At 48.9% G+C, this 17,816-nt stretch overlaps 1 protein-coding gene across 3 annotated transcripts in view; it reads left to right on the top strand.

Annotated features, from left to right (window-relative positions):
- Positions 1 to 17,816, top strand: part of LOC138266189 (solute carrier family 2, facilitated glucose transporter member 11-like) — a 307,604-nt gene that overhangs the window by 240,071 nt on the left and 49,717 nt on the right. For all 3 annotated transcript variants that reach the window (XM_069214670.1, XM_069214669.1, XM_069214668.1), the window contains exon 7: positions 2,724 to 2,911. In XM_069214670.1, coding sequence (XP_069070771.1) covers positions 2,724 to 2,911 — 188 coding nt within the window. The remainder of the gene's footprint in view (positions 1 to 2,723; positions 2,912 to 17,816) is intronic.

Consider the following 17,816-nt stretch of genomic DNA (forward strand, 5'->3'; position numbering starts at 1 on the left):
ACTCCTCGTCGTGCTGCGCCCCCGTATACCCCCCATAGTTCAGCTGCACTTTCCTGATAATGTCAATGTATCTGTCTGGGTAACGCTCACAATAAATGGTAGCAAAAATCAGGAAAGCCGCTGTCCAGTTCTTCGATCGTAACCGGAACTATGGGACACTTGGCCATCTCGTACTTTTTCTCACTTGACCCTTCCTTAGCCCTGACCTCCCTGTGGAGTGGCCTGAGCATCTCCATGTACTCTCTCTTCCAGATTTTTTATTTTGTCTCTAGCATGAGGTGAGCCCCCAATGGCTTGGCTGTGTCCATATATGGCAGCTTCATACTTTTCTCCGTCTTGTCTGTGTGTCACCCGTCCCATTGCCCTCACCTCCTTTCTGTGTTCCCGTCTCTGTGTCCTTACCCTTGGCCCCCCATCATCCGTAACCACCCCCATGTCCACAAAAAAAAAACTTTTTTCAAGCGGGCCTCCCCGCCGCCACCACCTTCCTTGGCCCCAATCGCCACTGACACCATATCCTTTACCGCATTACCACCCTTACCTGGTGCCAAGGTCGGCGGGTGCTCCTGTGCCTTCCACCTAGCCGGTAGGGTCCTTCATTTTCCTGTCCGCTCCTCCTTGGTACATCCCTGCACCAGTTGCAATGACTTAATCACATAATGAGATTGAACCCCCCCATCCTGCCTCCCACCATCCCATCTCTTCATCCCCTTCTGCTTTGTCCCTGATCTCCCCTTCCTCTACGCTCTCTTCATCATAGTCCAACCATGTTGTCTCCTCCTCCACTCCACCGTACTCACCCGGCGCATACATACCCTGCGCCTCCTCCAGCCTTTCCTCTGCTCGCCATTCGATTCCTGCATGTGGCTCGTGCCGAGGGTCCACATCCTGCCCCCTATGCCACTCCAGTGGACCAGGACGCTGTCCCTTCGGAGCCGCGATGACTGTGGGCGCACTGCCCCTACTGTCACACAGCCCGAAAAAACTTCCTTAGCTCGCCCTGCCCAGGCACTTGCCTTCTCTAACGATTCCATCCAGCTGGCTGCTCGTGGCCCCGCCTTCACTTCTCCCCGGGGTCACGGACTCGCACTTGGCTCCCCCAGGTCCCGCCACCTCATACCCATCTTGTCCTGCCAATGATAAGAAAGGTCCGATGTGCTGGTGCCATCCCTGTTGCCATATACCCCTGGGTCCTTCCCCTTTCTGCCCCCCACTACAGCCTATCCCAACCCAACCTCCCCCCTCCCCCGTGGTCTCCCCTCCCCATGCATCTCCTCCCTCACTTCCTCCCTGCTACTGACCCCGGTGCTAGCACTCCCATATAGCCTCTGTGGGGGCCTGACTCTCAGGTGCTCCAGCCCTCCCGCCCCTTGCTCCCCCATGTGCCCTTCTCCCCTACCCCATCCTCATCGCTCCACATCAGCATGGTGGGCCAGCGCTGTGACTTTGGCTTTTTTTGGGCCTCCCTGTCCTTCCCCCTCCCCCTCACCCCCATCAATCCCGTCCTGTCCCTCATCCTCCCCCCCACCCATCTCCCACTCCATCTCCCCTTTTGTAAACCACAGTATCTACCCCTAATGTACTCTGCCTTGCCGTGCCGAGCGTGTCTCTTGTGGTGCCACTCCTCCCCCTCCCTTTCCCCACCTCTATGCGCACCCTCTTCAGTGCCCCAGCCCCTTCCTGTATGTATTTAGCTTCCCCCCGTGCCGCTACCCACGCAGTCATTGTGTACTGGAGGGGCCTGCCAGCCCCTCCTCAGGCCACCTACGCTGGACTCTCTCCCCACCCCCACCCACTCCTGTGTCACTGCTGACGCAGCACACACTCCCCGCTCTACCTCCTGGAAACTGCTCTCCGTACGTGAGGACGGCCTCCTCGTCTTACCTGCAGCCCCATACTTCTACCATGATGCAGAGGCGAGCAGGCCCAGTCGGCTGCCACAACTCCACTCGCCGCCCTGCACGTGGGACGCGACTCGGCCAGCGCGCCGCCTTTTAGGACGTCCATGCGGCCCGCTTGGTGAAGCAGCCACACCGCCTGCTGCACCAACTGTTCGGAGGACATCTTCATCCCAGGTGTTTCACCGCCTTCTTCACACCTTCAAACTGGTCCCTGCCTCGCCGTACCTCACGCGTGTCACCGCTGTGAGCCCGGTCCTTATCTAACCAATATAATTTTTTTTTTTAATATATACTCCGTGCCCCACCGCAACTGTCACCAACCAAATTTGAAAAAGTTCCCTATCACTAGTGCCAACCACGGGTCACCTTTCAAAATGGTGGCCGCTCAATGGTGCCTCTATATACCTAGCAGAGTAGCCCAGCTATGTAGCCCAATGTAGCCCAATTCGGCTGGGCTGTTCCACCTCCCCAAATCTTCCGGAGGTGGGGCGTTCTCCCACCTGTCGGCAGTCCCCCAGAGTCCCCATTAAGTTGGTAATGTATTGTAATAATAAATAAACATTATACTGTATTAGGACCAAATAAGCAGTATATTATTTTGTATATTTTTGCAGCGTTTTCACTTGCTTCAGTAATAATAACTAGTATTTAATATAGGACTCTATCATCTAAGTCTCAAAGCGCTGCAATAATGGTGTAGTTATTTGTACACGATTCAGTGGTACTCAGAGTGCCAATCATTAAATGTTTGGATTAAAAAGTAAGCATTTCACCCTACATAAAGGACACCACTGAATGAACGATGTGTTTCTCTTTAACTAGCATTGAAGACTTTCCATGGTCCAGTGAATTACCAGCCAGAACTGGATGACATAAGGAAAGAAAAGCATGTTTTGAATGGCGAGAAAACAAAGAAAACATGGGAAGTGTTCACAGATCAAAGTATAAAATGGCAGCTTATCGCCATTGTTGTACTTACTGTTGGTCAGCAATTGAGCGGAATAAACGCAGTAAGTATCTCAAGAAATACAGAGGCCACATCCCAAATGATGTGGTAATACTAGTCCGGTAATTCCGTATATGGAATTACAGATAACCCAGGGATGCAGGATCACGGGGTGCAGGAGGCTGAGGTATAAAAAAGCCGGGGAATAGGGAATAAAGTGGAAAATGGCGATGCTGCAATGATTTCCACATGTGATGTCAGAATTCCGTGTCTTTTTGTGGAACAAACTCCTACAGGTTTGCTTCTCAGTAATTGTTTCCGGAGTGAAATGCTGAAAAATGGCATTCGGCAATATTGTCTGCGTTATGACTTCATGCCTCCAGTGCTTAATTTGTGCTTGTTGTTTCCGGTGCTGAGCACCGGCACTTATTTTTGAGGGCCGGGGCTTACTCTTCTGCCTCAAGCATTTGCTGCGAGCAAAAGACACATATGGGAAAGACGGAGGAAGAGGAAAACGAAAAAGCGTCACAAAGGGAGAAAGTAGAAAGCTGCAAGAGCATGGGTACTCACAAACATTTCCCTGGGGGCCACAAAACACTGTCTGTGGCATGCCCGAGGGCCGCACTGGTGCCAGTAGGCCGAGAGTAGTGGGGTGATGGAAGGTGGGCACAAGGGGGGGGGCGCAAAGTAAGGTAAAACGTTCATGCATTTAAACACTTTTTTGAAGTTTGATAACAGTTTGTCATGTTCTTACATGTCTAGTGAAAGATATCTTTAAAACGAAATTTGTTCCTAAAGATAAGTTGTCTAGGCCTCTTAGATAAAGTGTAAATAAAGTATGCCCATTTCACAGCTTTCTGATTTTTTCCTGCGTTGTCAAGTGAACAGCAGCCCAGTGCTGTTGTTCACGAGGGGGCCGCAATTAAAGGTCAGGAGGGCCGCATGCGGCCCCCGGGCCGTACTTTGAGTATCCCTGTGCTAGAGTGAACTGAAGGGGCAGGGAGTGGCTTTATATGGATTAAAGAGGCCCGAGATGGCTTCAGGATTACGCCGCCTCGGGATTCCGTGCTCCTACATTTAATTGCAGCAGCCGCGTGCTTAAGAGGAGGGCTTTGGGCACCTGCACGTTTTTATTTACAAATTAAGCACTGTATGCCTCACAATACTGATTTGGTAGAAACTCTTGTTTCCACCCAAATTCTTATTAAGGGCCGACATGTACTGATTATTTGTCAATACAAAAATCATATTTGGGAGCATGTTTAGCCCAGCAACAATTATTAATTGGCTTGTGGTATGTGTTAGGATTATTTTACAAAATCTAAAAAATGAATGCTGATGAGATAACTAAATAGTAGAGGACAGAATTATACTTACACGTGAATTTTGAATAGAGGGTCAGACAGCTGGCATATCATTTCATTTATAGGTATCCTAGAGGCCTCAAGAAGCAGAAGTTATATGTGAAGTTTATAATGCAAAAATGTCACCACTCATTTGAGTTTTGAAGATATTTTTAAAAATGCATTTATTTTCTCACTGACAATTATGAACACATGGAGGACCAGCTAACCTTCTTCTGACCGTGGTGTACTTGAAATGCACTAATTTATTCGGAAAGTTTGCAGTATGTTCTCGAAAGATGATTGCCTTTGTTGCTTCTCGAATTTCATTTATAAAGCATTATTTAATCTTATTATTATGCTATTTTTTGTTTTGTAAGCCAAAATTGAAAAAAGCGTTCATTTACTACTGTTCCACATGAACAGAGACCATCTCCCATGTTCTTGTACAGCTGCGTGTGCCTTAATATCCATGCTCTGAGTCACCAATGGCGCCATATGCCATAGATGACCATAAAAAGCGTGGCCAACACATGCGTGGGATTATCACCATATACTAGTCCCCCTATGGGGCTTATTTACAAGCCCCTGTGGTGCAGGGCGGGGCAGCAAGTGTTTTATCTATAAGATAAGACGCATTTCTGTCCTCTCCTCCTGCCCTGGCGCAGAAATTAGTTGCCTTGAGCCAAACGCAGGCACCCTTGCACCATAATGCAAGGATGTTGCGTTGTGGGGATGATTGTTTATTTGCAAGAAGGCGTATCTTCCTGCACATAAACAATCAATAATGGCGATTTGTTACTTCTATGTGTGCTACAGAATGCAGCACACATAGAAGTAGCAAATCGTTTTTTTTAATGATTGTTTATGTGCAGGAAGGAACCGCTTCCTACACAGAAACAATCATTAATCGCGTTTTGCTTTTTCTATGTGTGCTGCAGAATGTAGCACACATAGATAAAGCAGAAACAAGGAGAAATAAAAGTATTTCCCATTGTTGCACCACTCTAACACCACCCCTGGGGTGGCGTTAGTTTTTGGCACTGCCTCAGATTTACGATTTCTCATAAATCTGGGGCAGTGTCAAAAGCAAAGGGTGTTGCGTGGAAACACCCACAGCAACACCCATTGCATGCCCCTCTGCCATAGAAAACTCCACTGGGGGGGCATATTTACAAGGCGGCGTTAACCCATGCAAAGTGGCTTGGCGCTGCCTTGTAAATCTGGAAATGGGCACTGCACCACTGGAGCATCGCTGAAAGTAACACTCCAGTGGTTCTAGGGTCTTGTAAATAAGCCCCTGTGTGAACAGAAATGGAGAGGGGTGTAGAGGGGTGTAGAGATTGCTGTAAGTGGAAAGTACCTTTGTAAGCATACGAAAGCAAAGAAGATACATTCTTGTTAAATGATCCTTAAATTCCAGTCCAATCTTTTTATATAAATACATTTCTCACTACTGACATTTAGTTATCTGCTCATTCTCACCTATTCCCACATGCGCAGGGACTCTCCCACTCTAGGCAAACAAGAGGTAATATGCGTTTCTCAGATTATTTTTTTAAACCATCTTTATTGATTCTTGACAACATTTTCTACAGCAAACATGACATTTCCGTTGGTATGCTGAGTTATTGCCACATAATTTGTTTCCGGATTTCACAATGGAATGAATGGCTATGCATAACTATTATAACACATCCCCAACTATGAGCCTATGAACCCATAATGAATATAAACAATATCTGCCTGGTGCAGCCCTTATTGTAGACCACCTGCCGTGGGTGGTGATAAACCCACTTTGTGACTCTCACTTGGGCTAGAGTCAGCACATAAGCATGCCAGCTGTATTATATCCACTCCTGTGATGTGGGAAGAGGGGAGGGAAATAAAGCAGTGGATACCTTTGTGGTGAGGTGCCATTGGGAGGGCGCATACCGTGTCAAGTCATTCAGAGCTCTGGTCATGACAGTGGGGTCACTGGATGGGAGATGGCAGTTCATCTCACACAGCCAAAATGGAATGCTTGCTCAGTCCCCATATTTCTTTGTGACGGAGTGCAGCAGTCTCCAGGCTAACCCACTGGATGGTCAAGCCCTGACAGTAAGTCACACTAGGCAATGTCAGGGTCTTCCAATGCATTGCAACCGCCCGCTTGACGATCAGTAGCACCAGATAAGTAAATCCATTGGAGATTGGAGGCTCCTCCCCAGCGGCGGCTCCGCTGCTAAAGCAAAGAAGCATCGCCCCACTGCTTGTAGCAGAAGGAAACAAATATATAATAACGGAGTGTTATTATCATTTTATTTTTATCTGAGACAGGTTAGGGTGGGGCGGGGCTGGAGGAGGAGTGGTGAGTGCACCACAAGTGTGCATGTCTTTTTGGCCAGCCCAACACGGCCGGCCAAACAGACATGCACACTTTGCATTTCTCCACCCAGCTGTATTGTACAACCAGTAGGAGAAAGTGCACATGGTCGCACTCCCTGTGTGAGTGCCGAACGAGGCTGCTCACTCCAATCACGACACTGCTGCCATGCTGGTGACAGCAGCATCGTGATTGGCTGAGAGGAGTCTGGGAGCCTACGTGCTTCCGGATGAGAACGGAGGAGATGGACCTGTCTCTGCTCGGAGCAGGTAAGTGTTTTTTATTTATTTTTTATTGCCCCTGCCCAATCTCTCCCAATTATTGGCAGCCGCCACTGCTCCTCCCACGTTTTAGCCCTTATAGAGGACCAATAAGCAGCCTGCCTTACAATCCAGATCCTCACAGCCTGTGACACGTGACAAAATGGTGCTGACTACTGCCCACAGCACATGAGCCACTGAACAGCTCCAAAATATACTAACTATGGGTCATATTTACAAGCCCCTAGCGCCACTGGAGGGTCACTTTTTGTGACATTCTGGTGGTGCTTTGCCCTGCACCATATTTACAAGGCAGCGCTAAGCCACTTTTTGTGGCTTAACACCACCTTTAAATATGGGCCCCCGGATGCAGTTTTCTGTGGAAGAGGGGCGTGCATTGGGTGTTGCTTTGGGCGTACCCATGCAACACCCATCGCTTTTTAACACTGCCCCAGATTTACAAGGCAACTTAAACCCGAGACAGTGCCAAAAACTAACATGGAACAACAAGGAGAAATACTTTAATTTCTCTTCGTTTTTGCTTTTTCTATATGTGCTACATTCTGCAGCACACATAGAAAGAGCAAAAGGCCGTTAATGATTGTTTATGTGCAGGAAGGGACACCTGCACCTGTACCTCAGACACCCTTGCACTATGGTGCAAAGGTCCCTGTGTTACTGCTAGGCAGCTAAATTTAGCACCAGTTCTTGGGAAACACACGGATGCACCATATTTATGTATATGTAGATATGGTGCATCCCTGCATTTCCGAAGAGACGCAGCGTGGCGCTGCCAGTTTTTGCACTGCGCCACGCTGCCCCACTTTCTTGTAAATATTCCCCCTCTGTCTGCTTCAGGGGCTTGGCAGCAAGGGCATTCCAGAGATGCAGTAAGATATATTTTGTGTATCTTTGCCAACATTAAGTAGGCTTATTGTAATATGTTATACTGAATGTATTGAAAAAGGGGCACTGCGTGAGACCTTTCTCAGGTATATCAGCACCCTGTCCCATTCCTTATGGATCAATGCACAACTTATGTCTTGCTTACAGGTCTGCCATAGAGCTCCCCGCGAGTCTTGAGTTTGATGAAAGATGGTTTAGTGAGCCGAGCAGTCAGTCTCTGCCCATTGCTCATTGTGTGGAGTATCCGTGTCAGGAGGTACATCACCAGCTCTGTGTCAGTAATGCCCCCACAGTCGCTCCAGCTCCCCCATGAATCGCCAGTGGGTCAAGAACTGACATTTCAGAAGTCCTGTTTGTTTAGTCAGGAGGTCAAAGGTGATGAGGACCCAATCATGGAACAAATCACCCAGTGTACTCACCCCTACTGAAATGCAATTTCCTCCTGACGTACTCTTATTCAGATCAAATGAATGGAGCACAGGGGGTTCTCTGGAGCACACAATGGCAATCCTGGTGTCAGCGCTCTACAATGGCACTCATGGTCCCCCCGGAGGGTATTTGAGGGTACGGGCAGTGCCACTTTGGGTAGAAACAGTTCCTGCACAACCCGCAGCGCTCTTGTCCCCTACTCCGGGCACATCTCCATTAAATGATGCCCAGCCAACCAACTAGTTGGCCACTGGAGCTGTGCTGGCAGATAATAGTGCTCAAACACCAGAGCTCCCATCTGCAGCTGTAGTTTGGTCAGCACCACTCTGCGCCTCCCCATGCTCCACACAAGACTGTCCAACATTGCATTCAGCATCTGAAATGTGCTTTGAGTAACAAGAATTGGTAAATTAGTGAAATAGTACAGGAGTCTTGGCAACATGACCATTTTAGAGAGGACCGCACATCTTGCACTATTGGGGGAAGGGAGCACCAAAAGCCAACCTGGGGTTGCAGGGAGAAGATTGCCCTTGTGAGGTTACCAACTACCAGATCCCGGGTCCCGTGATAAATATTTATGGCCAAGTATCTGAAGGTGTGTGGTTCCCACTTAATATCTTGAGCACCAACCTCTGGTGGATATGGGGTGCAGTCTTGATGTAGCCGAAAAAGGCATGTCTTATGCCAATTCCCTCCCAACCTTGAGGTGGCTTTATGTGCAATATTATCTGTATCATTTTGGAGATGCCTAATGTACACAAGGACATTGTCCATGTATAGAGATGACATGTGTCTTTCTGTCGATGGATATGCCCCAGGCTTGCCCAGATTGGTGAAGCCACTGTGCAAGAGGCTCCACATCCAGGGTGAAAAACACCAGAGAGAGAGAGAGAGAGAGAGAGAGAGAGAGAGAGAGAGAGAGAGAGAGAGAGAGAGAGAGAGAGAGAGAGAAATAGAGAGAGATAGAGAGATAGAGAGAGAGAGGACGTCCCAGATATATGCCTCTGCCAACTGGCAGAGGGGTGAAAATGCACTGTTCTATTTTGACTGTTGTTGAGGGTGGTGCATAGTGAAGTCAGATCATCCTAGCAGTCTGTCTCTAATACCTATTTTTTCTAAGACCACAAACATGTAGCCCCAGTCTACAGTATTAAATGCTTTCTAGAGATCCAAGACCAGGTAGGCCGAGTGGGGCCATTGCTACGGAGCCTCCACCAGCAATCTGTGCAGTCCATGGATATTGAGAGTCATGGATCTGCCTGGTATGACTCCATTTTGTTCAGGTTGGATCAGCACCATGTTGCAAGGACCTTGCTTATGATCTTATAATCTCTGCTCTTCAGAGACATTGGTCTGTAGGAGGAGACCTTTAGAGGGTCTTGTCCCAGCTTTGGCAGCAAGACCAGAAGCACCTCCCACAAGGACTGGGGCAGGTGGCCAGCAGAGAGAGCAACAGCAAAGACTTCGAGCAGTTTGTGGTTCGGCTTCGCACGTCTTGTAAATAGGTAGGCTGTCCAAGTCTGAAGTTTTACTAGTGGGAGAGCCTCATCTGGCACATCGGATTTCCTGCTCTGCCATAGGGCTGACCAGGTCCTCTGTCCCTCCTGGGGGAATCACTCACAACGTAACGGCGGAGAGAAAGTCTCAAATACTGGACTGTTGTTGTACCGGTACAGGGTTGTATAGGACCGGGTAATACAAAAGGAATCGTGTATTGCAACCTGGGTAGTACCAAATGATGTTGGGAAAAGGCAGATGGCAGACACCTCGTGCTTTAATTTTAATTGCCACACCAAGAGGCGAACTGGCTGTCACCCTCCTCATGTCACTTTGCTTGATACACCCTATAATCTACGCATTTTAAGCACTCAAGGAGGTGGGCATGATGGTTTCTCACCTCAGCCGGCATCCCGCGAGCAGCACCATCCACCAATGCAGCACGCTCAAGCCCTCCCAAAGAGGACCCCACCCGGGCAAGCTCCTGGCTGAGCTTACCCCATACCCCAATAATTGTGTGAATGCAGTGCCATGCTCCACAGTTTTTATAGCTGTCCTCTCTACTAGTGTCATGGTGGCTATACCGCTATTTTTGGCTATATAGTTGGCTTGTGTTTCTCTAGTTGCTTCACAGAACCTGGGGTCCTCAAGGGCTGTGAGTTGCAAGCAGCAGGTGAGTACTGTCCGGGTAGGCTCTCCACACCCAACTTGTAAGTTAAAGTGGGTTATGGTTAAGAGGGTTCTGCCCAGTTATTCCACCCCAAGACTTTGAGCTGCACGATGGAGTGACAAAGGAAACGGTTAAGAGGGATATATAGGACATGTGCTGGGGAGTAACAGGAATATTCCTTGGCAGCAAAGTACAGTGTCTGCCAGCTCTAGGTTAAAGACCAGTGAGTGAGCCTCTGTGACAATTAAGGTGCAGTATGTGTCATTGTGGAGTGGGGGTTTGGGAGGTATGATCTATCCACTGCAGGGTCCAGAACACAATTAAAAATACCCTCCTATAATCCATGGTAAATGGGACCATCTGGTCAAATGTGATGACACACAAATGCAACATTTGGCAAGTATACAATCCTCAACAATATATCTGTTTCATCCAGTTGGCCCTCCACAAACACATAACGTCCCTCAAGGCTGGTCTCAAGTACTACACTGCTGAAGGGGACTGATGACCATACCCATATGAGTGACCCCCTTGTATAACCTAAATAGACTGTGCAGAAGCCTCTGCCCCTCCAATGCCTTTGAAGCCTAAGATCCTTCCCCTTAGCTATGTGGGTTTCTTGCAGGAATGCAACATGGGCCCCCGTCTTTTAATATATTGATGGATGCAGTGTTGCTTCTTGGCCATACTAATTCCCCAGACAATCCAGGGTGAAAACAACAACTTAGAGATTCAGTAGTTACTGGTAGGGATGTATTGAGGGGTTGCAGCAGGGCATAGGCCTCAGCCACAAAGAGGTCTGGCTGATGGACAGTTCCCACTCAAAATGCAGTGCATACATGGTGGAAGACTCAATTACAACAACAGAACAAAGTACACAACTGACTCTCACGGGGCGACATGGGGCTGTCTGCTCAAGCAGTTAAAAGTAAGTTCTACAAACGTGGATCCCCTCAGCACACTCCTTTGAGAGCCATACAGTTCCCCGTGTGGACATTGGGGGTCGTGGCTCAGAAGGTGGACTGTGCAGTAAAGCTACGCTACCTGGACGGGGAAGACTCATGACCCATAGGTGAACATGTTGCAGGAAGTACATTAGTATCCAGGCTGGTGCTGAGGTGCCCGGCCACCTGAGTACTCAGTGTTGCAGTGCAACATCTGGGGGGGGCTACCAAATGCCACTTGAAAGGGGAAACCTGCATCAGTGATTAGACAATGTCATCTGCCATTTGCAATGTAACTCTAGGGAGCAAGGTGAGGCTGCGCTTGACTACGACGTGACCAACTCCTGCTCCAACGGCACCCCCTCTGAGTGGTATGTTTCAAGATTTGTGGCCTGCGTGTGCACTCCAGCAGCATCAACCAGAGCCTGTATTTTTCCTTTGTAGCTTGGGTTGGTGTCAGGGCACTAGCAATTGGCTTTGTTTGTCTCCTCAGTCGTGGCCTATTATGTATGGGCTGTGGGTGCAGAAGGTGCCATCTGTTAGCGATCGGCTAGGATTCTGATGTTCATAACTTCTCACTTCCACCCAATCCCAGATGTCCTCCGGTTCTGTAAAGAAATACATTTTTTGATGTGCAATGACTTTAAGTTTAGCAGGAATGAGCAAAGGATATGTGAGGCCTGGATCTCTTAGCTTTTTCTTCACTTCCAGGAGGGATGCTTGTTTACGTTAGACTGCCAATGTATAGTATAAGAAGAGGAATGTTCACGCTTTGTAAAAAGACAACATTGCCCAATTACCTAGCAGCCCAGAGGATAGTATATTTTTCTTTGAAGTCCAGAAGCTGGGCTAACATCTGTCACACGTGGGGCACAGAGATGGAGGGTGCCCGCAGGCACCTGGTGGGCCAACTTCCCAGTGAAAAAAGGGGATAGTCCCATGGGAGCCAACATGGTGGAGAGCCATGTCTCAAAGAAAGTGGAGTCTGTGTCTTCCGCCCCGTGCGGGAAGCCAATTATGTGGAGGTTGTTGAATCTCACTCAATCTCTCTTCTGCATCCTCAGTTTGGTCTCTGTTATCCAACTAGCAAGCTCCTTAGTTGCAGGCTGGAGGGCTTAAATAGCCGATTCAGCATGTGTGACTCTGTTCGGGAGCTTACACTGGTCATCTCTCAAGAGTACCAGTTTCACCCCCACGGTGTCCACCCTACCACCAAGGACACATCTGGTGTACGTAACAGCAGCAAGGATTTTATCCAGCTTTGGCTCCATGGTGTCAGATGGTGTAGAGCACATGGTAGCAGCTTTTTTCTGAGCATGTGGTAGTACTTGGCTCACAGAATGAAGTTTGATTATCAGCAGTGCCGACGGGATGGTCAATTACCGAGCTGTGCCCCGCTCACCAACTGTGCCACCACTTGGGCATGCAGTCTGTAGCAGTACTCTCAACAAGGTGGGGAAATCCATCTACTGTCAAGGATAGGATCCGTCATTCCTCTGAGCCAGCAGGCCAAGATGGCATGTGCCGTTCCATCAGCAATTGGTTCCATCTCTAAGGATGGCGCAAATTGTGCTGTTTCTACATGCAGCAAGGCTTCCATCTATCAGGGGATCCCCAGAGCCGGGGGGCATCAGTCATAAGTGTGCTAGGAGGGCCGCACAGCTCCACAGGTTTGTTTGTTGCCCAAAGGGGGAGAGGGAGAATTACTGCCTCTAAACAATATTCCAGATGCACTGAGCAGCAGGGTATAGGAGCCCAGCTTACTCACAGGCTGTGGTGAGAGTTAAGGCCACTGGGGAGGCACAAGCAGCCTCTCTCAATATGCTCTGGGGATGTGGCAACCCCTGCTTCACAACAGGTGCCAGTCCCATAGTGGCCCTTCACAGACCCCAGGCTGGTCACGTGGTCACCAGCTGCCGCCATGGTGTCCCCTATTGCAGTCACATTACCGCGTTTCGCCGGGCTGGAGGTGAGCACCTCCAGCACGTCGGAAGGCTTGATACTGCTAGTGGTATCTCGAGGTGGGAGACCACTAGCATTTTTCTGCCAGTTGCACCGCCAGAAAAAGCTGGTGGTCCTGCACCCTGGCGACAGGAATAAGCATTCCTGTCACCATGAAACACCCACACACACGTCCACATACCTGCACACATGCACTCACATACTCCCACACACAAACACCCCCCACCTATGCACTCGCATCATACACTCCCATTCACATTAATATACATACACAAACACCACACTCATGGCCGCATTCACTCCCACCTCCCCCAACGCATACATACATTCACTCTCCAATGCATACATACATTCACTCCCCCTCCATCCCCCAGCGCATACATACATTGACTCCCCCTCCCCAAGTGCATTCATACATTTACTCTCCCTTCCCCCAGCTCATACATACATTCACACACCCCTTCCCCCTGCACCACATACAAACACTGACCCGCTCTCCCCGTCCACTTACACAAACACTCACCCCTCTCCCCGTCCACTTACATACACATGCACAAGCATACACGGACTCAGCGCTTCCAGCCGCTCAATTGCACTCACACACTCAATCGCTCACACACACGCACTCACACACCCACCCCATCCACACTCACTCACCCCCACCCACAATCACTCAGAAACGCAGACATGCACCCACAAACACCCTCCCTCCCCCTGCATTCACGACATTCACACACGCACACATGCACCCACAAACACCTCCAGTCCCCCAGCACTCACGTCATTGACACACGCACTTACACATGCCCCCTGCAATGTTGGACAATCCACTTATCTCGTCTGTCGAGAAGGTCGTCCGGTAGGGGATGGGTCCTGGCACTTCCACCGCCGACAGCACCTTGCCATCTGGACACCGCTGAACCATATTATAGATTGTAATATGGTGTGCGGCCTCTTTTTGGTGTGGCGGTACCAGTGGCGGTGCCACCTCTGCACCGCCGACCGCCAGCATGACTGGTCTCGGAATTCCACACGATTTTGGGTGGAATTCTGAGATCAGTCGTATTAGGGCAGTCTTATGACAACCAGCACTGGCGGTATTTCGGTGCCAGCAGCTTTGGCAGTCTTTGCAAAGACCTCCTAAATCGTAATGAGGGCCATAGAGTCAAAACAGGTCACATTAGGCATTATGGCCATACAAGCTCCATGCTGTCTTTATCCTTACATATACCTATCTCAAGCAGCAGTTTCTTAACCCACGGCAATCAGCAGAGAGCAGGAGCAATGGAACTTTCTGTGTCCTGTAAGGAATTTTTAATGGATCATTCAGGGGCATTGTGAACCAAGGGTCTAAACACTTACCCAAATTCTTTGCAAATCCAAAATGTCAGCTTCATCCAGGATCTGTCTTGGAAACACATCCTGGCGTGTGTGAGGCAGCCTTACACAATGACAATGACATTGGAGTTGGAATGGCAAATGTTAGAGATGCTCCTGACGAAAGCAGAGGCCACAGAATCAGAATACGCAGCCAAGATTTGTTTTATTTTGGTGGGGATTGATGAATTGTTTCCATCCATTTGGAAATGTAGCAATAAACAGATTTATTCTATTAGACATCTAGTTAAGTAAGGCTGCCAGGGATTTCAGAACAAGTAGGTGGGGAAAGACAATGCATGTACTAGGTGTTAGCTGGGCTTCATTCAAGCAGCAGTTTCAGTAATGGGTAAGCCTCAGAAGGAGTTGTATGGTGGAACCATGCATGCCATTACCACGCATGGCTTACAATGCGTCCTTTACAATGTGGTAAAAAAATGTGTGGTAAAGACGTGTGTAAAGGCATTCGCACTGTAATGGTTGAATAGTAAAGGTAGTGTTTGGTAATGACCACATTGTAATTGCTGTTTCCCCCTCAGAAGAGTACCCCCATGGAAAGTAACAACTCTGTGAAGATAAATTGAAAGAGGCCCCCTCTTGAGGAGTTTTACAAGATGTTTCTTCCAGCTTTTGAAGAGGTGGTCGAAGGTGAAGGCCCTGCTACGACATTACACCAAATTTGGCAGAAAGCTAGACCTTTATGAAAAAAGTGTGCTTTTTGTAATTTGGAGTAAATCTGTTCAGTAGCTTCTGAAAAATTAAGGTTTAAAATGTATTGAAATCTGGATAGTTGAGTATGCAGGACTCCCGTGGGAATCCCATGGGCATGCAACTTCAAATAATAGAGCGATCTGGTTGGTGGAGTGGGTTTTCTTTCATTTGGCTGCCTCGCTCTTGTGAGTCCCACAGGAGCTTGTGCTATGATTGACTGGCCGCAACATAAAGAGAACTGTTGCAGTCATCAATATAGGACACAAGTTCCAGTGTCCTGAAAATGAGGAAATAAAAGCTATAAGAGGACAGGGGTTTCCTGACCTCCATGAACTTTGTGAGGGTTCCAGAACTAGCCCCTGTAATTACTTTTTTTAAAACAATCCTTCGGGACTCAGCCAGCCCAACCACCTAACTCCTGCAAGAGTCTTACAAGATTGGAAAACAATTAAAAAAAATAAGCGGGGTGGGTGTCCCTTAATGCAGGCCAGATCCTGCAGCCAACTCCATGCAGTGCTTGGCAGGGGTTTTGTCAGCCATGGGTGTTGGGAGGCTGGATATGACTGCAGGCCAGGCCTTGCGGTCAGTTCTATGCTGTGCATGCACTTGTGCAGCACAGGGTTGACTGCTGCAGCAGGGTCTGATGAAGGAAGGATCGGCACAACTACATTCCATGGACAGCCGAAGGCCATGCATGGTGCAGGGTTTGAGTGTGAGTCAGAGTTACCTCAGTGTTTTTTCTAACCTAAGTAACTATTTAGTTTGGAACAGTTGAGGGTTGCTTCGATGACTGGAAACCCATCTCCTGGGGTCTAAGGACTCATGGACCCTTTTTGTCAAATCTCTATCTCAGGTTCGTTAACTAGGACCCTGGTTACCAAACCCGACAGGGATGCTGGATGTTCAACAAGGGCCCATACCATTTTTTTTGCAAACCCATATTTATGTTATATACACACTGCTGGACCTAATGTACTTGGCATGTGTTTCCTCCATTTTATGCCTCCCATGCTCCTGTGTTTCCTGACTTTGGCCCTCATTACAACCCTGGCGAACGGTGTTAAAGCGGCGCTAAGACCGCCAACAGGCCGGCGGAAAAAGATTTGCAATTACGACCGTGGCGGAAACCGCCAACAAATACAGCCACTTTAACACTCTGACCGCCACGGCGGTTCAAACAAACAGCGCGGCGGTCACCGCCAACAGACAGGCGGAACACAATGTACCGCCCACACTATTATGACAGGCCAATCCGCCACCGTTTCCGGGGCGGATTCACCGCCGATAAAAACACGGTGGAAACAGGAATTTCGAAGGGAAAATGCTTACCTCTACACACTCCACGAGGAACGGGGACACCATGGACCCAGAACTCCAAATTCTACCTGCGAAAGTCTTCCTACTCCTCTACCAGGAGCACGAATGCCGGCGGCGAAGACCACGGTGAGTACTGCACCTACGACACAGGGGAGGGGGAGGCAAAATACAGACACACACACACGCAACATCCCCACCCCCACCCTCACCCACTACAACACACACACTAATACATATCTATACATTATAGTTACACCCTCCAACCCCCCCCCCCCGGAAGAATGCAAAGACAAAAGGAAATGAGTATAACCATCGTAATCTATTAAAATGCAGTACGCAAAAATATACATATATACACTATTAACAAAATATTCACCAAGAATAGTAGTCCAGGTATTGCACCATTTATAGTCCGTGGACCACTGGGCCCAAAATGCATGGGCAAGGCCCACACTTGATACCAGATCAAAACAGAGAGAACACTGCAGGGGCATCAGATAGAAATACAACAGGCACCTCCGGGGGAAGGGAAGGGGGGGCACCTCAGCCGGATGAGTGCACAACGCCAGATCCACGAGGGGGCTCAATGCCCACTGTTCAATCCTGGGGAGAGCAAAGCCACAGTCTCTCAAGTCTCTACAGTGGGTGGTTTGCCCACTGTTCAATCCTGGTGAGTGCAAAGCCACAGTCTCTCAAGTCTCTACAGTGGGTGGCTTGCCCACTGTTGAATCCTGGGGAGTGCAAAGCCACAGTCTCTCAAGTCTCTACAGTGGGTGGGTTGCCCACTGTTCAATCCTGGGGAGTGCAAAGCCACAGTCTCTCAAGTCAATACAGTGGGTGGTTTGCCCACTGCCATATCCTGAGGAGTGCAAAGCCACAGTCTCTCAAGTCTCTAAAGTGGGTGGCTTGCCCACTGTTCAATCCTGGGGAGTGCAAAGCAACAGTCTCTCAAGTCTCTACAGTGGGTGGTTTGCCCACTGCCATATCCTGGGTAGTGCAAAGCCACAGTCTCTCAAGTGGATAACAGTCTCCACTGGTTCTGGAGGGGGACTAGTGCCCAGAGTGCTTCATCCTGTGAAGGACAGAGGTAGTGGATGCATGTCTCCACTGGTTCTGGAGGGGGACTGGTGCCCAGAGTGCTTCATCCTGTGAAGGACAGAGGTAGTGGATGCATGTCTCCACTGGTTC

The sequence above is a fragment of the Pleurodeles waltl genome, chromosome 11, assembly GCF_031143425.1.
Source record: "Pleurodeles waltl isolate 20211129_DDA chromosome 11, aPleWal1.hap1.20221129, whole genome shotgun sequence".
Classification (NCBI taxonomy): domain Eukaryota; kingdom Metazoa; phylum Chordata; class Amphibia; order Caudata; family Salamandridae; genus Pleurodeles; species Pleurodeles waltl.